The following is a 7719-nucleotide window of genomic DNA, read 5'->3' on the forward strand; positions in this document are numbered from 1 at the left end:
TGTGTTCAAAGAAGCAGATTGAAACAGAGTTGTTTTGATAGTTAAGCCTGTCAATGAGGAAGCATCAATCTGCACACTTCCAATTTTTGACACTCTTCCACGTTAAAATAATCGATTTTCTTGCACTTTATATCTCAAATTTAAACTTTCACCTCTTTTTTTTTTAATTACCAAATAGACTAAAACATCACTGACTTCATACATAAGGGCCCAGAAGAGTACAGTAGTCTCATTCTTCTCCACAAACATCTGTCATCTCCCACTCCACAGCTCCTGTGTGCTCCATATCTCTGCTATCTCTTATCCTCCTCAATCTCTGTCATTACCTCCACACTCCTTTATCTCAGCTCTGAAAATATGCTCCACTGACTTCCGTCGATAATCACGGACATTCCTCTCGGATCTGGCCGACCATATCGATGCCTCCCGGCCCATCTGCTGGACAGAATGTCCCGACGTACCCTGCGGATCCGCTGTCAAAGGTATGGAGGAGGAACGACACCTGAAATATGCTAGTTGTTGAAATAGTGACAATAGTTGTTTGTCAAAATTGCAACAGTTGTTTAAACCGATACACAGTATTATTATTATTAAGTTTTAATTATTATATATTATTATTATTCGTAGTAATAATATTATTATTATTAATTATTATCAATATATAGTTATTAATAGTAAATCAATTGTGCACAACAATATGTAACTGTGTGTCCATATGGACAGAGTGTTATTGAATAAAGTCGTTCTGGCCAACAAAAAAAAGAAAAAGCAAATATACACATGCACACACATGCACACACATGCACACACATGCACACACATGCACACACATGCACACACTTGCACACACTTCACAGGTTTTTCTGTTGTGTATAGACACAGTGAAGGCTGCAGAAATTAGATCACACACACCAGCACACACACACACACACACACACACACACACACACACACACACACACACACACACACACACACACACACACACACACACACACACACACACACGACCAGGCTAACCAATGCACTAATCGCCTGCCCCGGGCATAGGAGGAGCCTGGTGCTTAAGTAGGCTGCCAATCAGTCAGTCAGCTCCACATCCAGAAGCTCCCGCGGCCAGATACGCGCATCACTCCGCACTCGAGGTGCCAAACTGCGGCTCTGACACAACTCCGGGTCGGTGGGTGGAAGTCGGGACGCTTGACAGTTTCTTTAAGGGGGACTCTGGTGGTGTAGACACCCCCTTCATCCTCCACTTCTTTCTGGGGATTGCTACTTTCTCTTTTTTTTTTTTTTTTTTTTTTTTTTTTTTTTTTTTTTTTTTTTAATTCCTGCCTCCCTCTTGCTGTTGTGTGACTTTGGCTGTGAGGGAGAGGTTCACAGTCTGCCTTCATCCAGGACATGTCTTTCCCTCAGCTGGGATACCCCCAGTTCCTCAGTGCCTCCCATGAGGTGTACGGGGGCGGCGAGCGGCCGGCCTCTGCCCGAGAAGGAGGCACTGAAGGCGGCTTGAGCTCGTCCGCCACCGCCGCGGCCGTGGGCTCCATGCTGGGGATGTACGGGAGTCCTTGGGCGGCGCACAACTACTCCGCCTTCCTGCCGTACAGCGGGGCCGCAGACCTGGCCCTCATCTCCCAGATGGTGAGAGTGGATGCTCAGGTGTTCACAGACCATCACTGTTGTGTTTCTGTGTGTTTGTCTTGTTAATTACAAACTAATTAAGCTGTTATCCTTAAGTGTGGAGAGATTAATTCATGGGGAATATGGATCATTCTTTTTTTTTTCTGGGATATTTGTGGTGTAAAAATTAATAAATTATCATTTTGTTTTGTCCAAACCGCCATTTATTTCGTAATATCTTTGTGCTTAAATGTTTAATATATGTATGTCATTTCCAAATTATTGAATCATCACACATAAGAGAAAGCTTATTTTAATGTAGAAATTCAACAATTTTTTTGTGTGTAAATTATGGAAATTTGAAGTAAAAATATAATTAAAACGTAATCTACTGTTTTATCTAAAACAGCTTTTATTAATTAGGAAAAAAAACTATTAATAATTAATAATGTAACGTCGTGTTCAAAGGACGTTTAGAATTAATTATATTTCTTCTTTGCTTATTAAATCGAAATAGTAATTGAAATGTTTAGATACTAATTCATAAAAAGGCAACCACTACGCAAAAATAATAATTGGCAAAAATAATAATTGTTATTGGTTATTTTCTTAATTCATGATATATATCATTTCTCATTTCCTGCTTATTTTTGGTGTCAAACTGACAGGATATTGTAACTTTTAAAAACTTTTTTTTGCTGCACAAATAATAATTCAAATGTTGGTTTTTTTTTCTCTGAACTTGGAGACAAAATTATTTTTGATAACACAAGTCGCTCAACAAGTTGTCACCTCTCTCTCTCTCTCTCTCTCTCTCTCTCTCTCTCTCTCTCTCTCTCTCTCTCCCAACACACTCCCAGGGCTCCCAGTACGAGCTGAAGGACAGCCCCGGCTCCCACCCTGCCTCTCTGCCGGTCCACGCCGCTCAAGGCTTCTACCCATACGGCCAGTACCCTTACGGGGACCCGTCGAGGGCCAAGACGGCCACCAGGGAGACCACCAGCACCCTGAAGGCCTGGCTGCAGGAGCACCAGAAGAACCCCTACCCCACCAAAGGAGAGAAGATCATGCTCGCCATCATCACCAGGATGACCCTCACACAGGTGGGCAGAGCCTGGTGTGGATTAGGATAATACTTGTTTATCAAAAATGAAGTACTTATTCCTGTTGGAGCAGTAGTTAATCTATCTGTTACATTATTTAATATGATAATCCATCTGTGTGACTGACTGATAGCCCACTTAAATAAAGACACACTTCCTCCCGAGAGGGGAAAGTCTCCAGATATTTCAGATTTCAAAGCTCCTTTAATGATAACGAGGAATTATGGGGAGTTATAATGAGGGTTTTTTTTTTTACATATTTAATAATTGCATAGGCTACTTCTAATCTGCAGCTCTGTGTTTTCAAAGGAGCTGTGATTTATTCTGATGCGTGGGAAATTAATTAAAAAAACAACATCTCCTCCTCCTCTTCCTCCTCCTCCTCTTCCTCCTCTTCCTCCTCAGGTGTCGACGTGGTTCGCAAACGCCCGCAGACGCCTGAAGAAGGAGAACAAGGTGACCTGGGGCCGCAGCGCAGAGGACCGGGACGGACGCATCTTCAGCAGCGACAACGAGGACGAGCAGGGCAAGAACGGCAGCGACGACGAGGATGAAGAGGAGGAGATAGATCTGGAAACAGTCGATATCGAAAGACCCGAGGAGGAGGAGGAGGAGGAGCAGAGAGTGGGGGAGCAGGACTCCTTGAAGGGAGAGGGTGAAGGAAAAGGAGAGGGAGAAGGAGAGGGAGAAGCAGGCCTGGCCGACAGAGAGCAGGCCTCAGAGCCCCGGAGCTCAGAGAGCAGCAGGACGCTTTCCGTGGAGGCCCTGCGTGGAGTGGAAGCGGCCATTTCTCTCCACAGATCACCTGTTGTCAGACTCGCAGTGGACCGTTCTCCCGGCAGACAGGAGTGCCAGAGACCACCGCAGAGCAAACCCAAGATCTGGTCCCTGGCCGAGACCGCCACGGCCCCCGACAGCGCTCACAGACCCTCCCCGGCGGCCCACTCGCACCACCCGGCTTTGGCCTCCGCCGGCCACCCGGCCTTGCTCCCGGGTCATGGGATTTACACGTGCCAGATTGGCAAGCTTCACAACTGGGCCAACGCGGCTTTTCTGAACGCCAACTCTCTTTTGAACATGAGGTCGCTCCTCGGAGGCGCGTCTCTCCACGGCGCGGTGCCGGCGGCGAGGAGCGACGCACGGCTGGCGGCGGCGGCGGGGCCCGGGGCCTCGGGGACGGAGGACGACAGCGACGTGGAGTCGTCGGGGAGCTTCAGTCCAAAGAGAGATGGTAATGGAGAGCATGGTGGGCCTATATCTCAACCAATGTGTTATTAACACTTTGACTGGATGTGCTCCAGTGCCAACAAGAACCGATCCAGAACATCATCATCTCTAAAAGAGATCATTCTCACTAATATTATTTATTATCTCTTTTTTTCTTTTCTTTTTACAGACGAGGAGAGCGACCACAGGCCTGGTTCCCTGAAGTCTCCGTTCCAGCTGATCACTGACAGGTAAACTGATGCATTTGAAATCAATTTGCGACATTATCAACCTCAATTTCTCCCCACATGTCCTCTGCTAAATGAACCTCAGAGCAGAGGTAAACACTGCTACACCTGACAGACCTCAGCACATAAATCATGTGATTGAGTCCCCACTTTAACGCCTCGTCAGGCAGCAGTAATATATATCCTGCCCCCCCCCCCCCCATCTCCCACCATCTCCCCCTAAATTATCACCACCTATGTCATTTAAATAATCTGCCTCCATTTATTCACGCCCCCTCAGTGAATGCAGCTAATGTATGTCAAAGAAAACGCTGATAGCAACATCAGGGATGTAGTGGAGGGTGAAAAGACATAAAGCAATTTAGTGGTTTCTCTGATTTGCATAAATAGAGTTTAACATTGTTTTAGACAACATTTTTAAAAAAAAAAAAGGAACTCAGTATTTAAACCGGTGTTTTATTTGAAGTATTGATGATACAGTACATATTCACATATTTCCCCCCTAATATTTGAAATTCATCCCACTGTTTCGCACTTATTTCACCTCTGACCTACGCTTTCTTTCTGCTCTCCTTCCTCTCTTCAGACCTCACCACGGGACAGCACCACAGCGAGTTGTGACGACGACGTTATGAGAAGACAAAGAGAAAAAGAGAAAAAGGAATAATTTTATTTAACGGAGAACAGTTTAATGAAGGCTATTTTTCTTTTGACAGTGCTACCTGTCATAGTATTACCGTTTTAGCTTCTACATGAAAAAGAGATGGTTGTTTTTGTCACAGATTTGCTTGTATCTCTCTTTTATGTCCTATTGTTTCTTCTTGGCCTCTTCTGTTGTGAATGGAAACCTTTAAAAATTGTAAATACAGGATATGAATTTGTCTTTAAAGAGTATATTTTTTTGGGAACTAAATAAATGTCATTATAGTCATTTATTATTGGAGTTTTCTTCCCTAATTGGAAATCGTTCATGTTCTGTGGAAAATGTCGAAGAAACCGAGGGTGCAACGGGAGACTTTACCCTCCTAAAACCAGTGCCTAACGCTTCATTTTCAGATAACGTTTATCTTACTTTTTTAGAGTTGATCGAGATCTATAAAATGTTAATTCATACCATATTATTTTATCTGACAAATATCAGTTTTAATGTGCACGTTTGGATCCATCCCGTCACTGAAATGGTCTCTCTATTTTCATTCCTCTAAGAAGTTAAGTGTGAAGTCACAGAGGATTTATTACTTTAACAGGAAATCAAACATTCACATATATATACACACACATAAAATAATATTGATTTCCACTTGTTTAATGATGATCACAGCGTTCCCACCTTTTAATTGACCCCTCCGTCACTGTGTCTAGTTTGTCTCACAATCTTCTTGCCAACTAAACTGTGCAGTCAGCCCCTTTTAGCAAGAAAAGTCTCACCCTTATTGAAAATCTGCACTCCCGCCAAAACTCGGAGACTTATGCCAACGCCTTGGAAGCCACTGCAAACGCTGCGGAAATTGAAAATTGAAGATTTCCAGGACCTTATGAACCTGCGCCTGTGCTTTCAGCCCAGACCTCCTTGCTTTAATGTTGGATTATACCCCCTCAGTGCCACCACTGCCGCCTCTGAAATATGGATCAGACGGCAGGAAAGGCCAGCAGCCAGTATGGGGGCGGCAGCTCAGGGGGTGGATGGATGGGAGGGGGAGTTGGGGGGTTTGTGTGTCACTCTGAGCCATCCTTGACGTTCACAGGGCCCAAAGACATCAGGGTAAAAGGGAGAGAGAGAGAGAGAGAGAGAGGACGGTGGGGGGTCTCAGGGCTGTTAATGGTGAGTGTTTCTCAAAGCTGTGGTCCTACACACATGCTTGGATTAGCAGCAGGTCATGCATGCCACACGATTTGGGTCCTCTGGCCTCTCAAGGGGCCCGGACAGCCTCAGGTTCAGGTGCACACACTCAATTTAGATTTAATTGCACATTTAAACTCGCTATGCAGATAAGGCCCTGAAAGAACTGCATATGAAGCAACTGCTTTAGGATCACACTTCAGTCTGAAAGTCAAATGCTGATATTCAATTTATGGTATTGTCAAGTGGCTTTGGCCTCTTGGTAGAAGTCAAGTGCTGCGGATGTTCAGTTTTTGGATTAGATTAGTGAAATTGTGAGGATAAGTTTGGGTCAGGTTGGGGAAGGTTACATGGTCTGCCAAGGCGTAAAAAATGATTATACGGCAAAGTGTTGAATAGCGAGTTGACGAGTGAAATGAACCGGCACTTTGCTACTTACTTTATCATAATTTGCATGAATATAACGCAGACTTGTTTGGGCAGTAAAGTAAACCGTCAAATGGTGATTTGAGCCGTCGTGACACACACACACACACTGACAGAATCAGAGCCACCAGGTTCATGGACCTGCAGATTAACTCAATGCTGCCACCTCACTCTCAGAAAAAGTAAAGCAGAATTTTGACTTCATGGAGCAAAACGTGTCACTGTGTCTGTGTCCACGCTGAGGATCACTGAAGCTTTCTGCAAGTCAAACTTTTATATCAGTTGTTAGTGTAAAACATTTAACACATTTAATGGTGTCTACTTTATACAGTTCCCCTTTAACAGATGAACAACGGCACAAACCTAATGATGTTGCTCAATTTGCATGTGTGTCGCTGAATTAAAAAAAACAAAATTGTCTCAAAATCTGGTGATATTGATATGTTTTTAAAAAAAAAATAAGAAAGTATGCTTTAAAATCACAATGGATTATTCGAAAAATGCATTGTCAAAAAGCTGGAAATTGGTCTTTCTCCTGATACATCAACGTTTTGGAGATATATATAATTTTCATTGGACAGAAACAAATGATTATTCTACTTTCTATTTGACTCAAATTACCAAAATTTGACGCAGAGTTGGGTAATATAATTGTCACTCGATGCTGGCTTTATTGTACTCTTAGTTTAGCTTTATTAGAGCAATGTTGCACTTATCAGAAACTAGAACCCTAAGTGAAAATTTACTTTACAAACTATGCTCCTCTTATAACTCTAAACCTAAAAAAAGCTAAAACAGGCTCAATATTTGGCCACATAATTTGTTGAATATTTATTTTAAAAAACGATGTTCCCCCCGTCATTCATACATACTGTGGTTATTGCACGGATTGAACCAAAATGAATATAAAGCATTAATCAGTGAGCTTTAGAAGTGCTGGCAAGTGGGATCATTTTTTAAACACAAGCAGAACAAGTCTAGCTTTTAAACAAGTCTCAGTCCCGACTCGTCTTATAGCGACCCTTAGTCGGTGTCTGATACCAACAAACTGCCCTCTGAACTAACTCTAATGTAAACACGCCCTCATCATTATTAGATGCTCAGAGCAGTATAGTATAAAGTACCAGGACTTCAACACAGGGCCAGTGGGTCAAACAAACACAGGAGTCTCATCCAGGAGACCGCTGTTCTCATCCCGTGCAAAACTAAAAGTAAATCTTGAGGTTTTGTCACATCAGTCGTTGGTCACGTGAGTCGACAGTCACTCTTTTCCCAA

General features: G+C 43.3%; 1 protein-coding gene across 1 annotated transcript; it reads left to right on the forward strand.

Moving 5' to 3' along the window:
- Positions 1–1401: 1401 nt before the first annotated feature.
- irx1b (iroquois homeobox 1b) lies at positions 1402–5080 on the forward strand. The gene is made up of 5 exons (XM_054606287.1): positions 1402–1641; positions 2481–2723; positions 3129–3954; positions 4120–4180; positions 4764–5080. The coding sequence occupies exons 1-5, from the start codon at positions 1402–1404 to the stop codon at positions 4810–4812; spliced, it is 1419 nt and encodes a 472-aa protein (XP_054462262.1). The 3' UTR covers positions 4813–5080.
- Positions 5081–7719: the final 2639 nt, after the last annotated feature.

The sequence above is a fragment of the Anoplopoma fimbria genome, chromosome 10, assembly GCF_027596085.1.
Source record: "Anoplopoma fimbria isolate UVic2021 breed Golden Eagle Sablefish chromosome 10, Afim_UVic_2022, whole genome shotgun sequence".
NCBI lineage: Eukaryota > Metazoa > Chordata > Actinopteri > Perciformes > Anoplopomatidae > Anoplopoma > Anoplopoma fimbria.

What these genes read in the sequence shown, in the direction of transcription:
- irx1b (XM_054606287.1), top strand. Translation starts at nt 1,402, where the DNA reads ATGTCTTTCCCTCAGCTGGGATACCCCCAGTTCCTCAGTGCCTCCCAT. An exon ending in CCAGGATGACCCTCACACAG is followed by an intron (nt 2,724 to 3,128) that starts GTGGGCAGAGCC and finishes CTTCCTCCTCAG; the next exon opens with GTGTCGACGTGGTTCGCAAA. An exon ending in TTCCAGCTGATCACTGACAG is followed by an intron (nt 4,181 to 4,763) that starts GTAAACTGATGC and finishes TCCTCTCTTCAG; the next exon opens with ACCTCACCACGGGACAGCAC.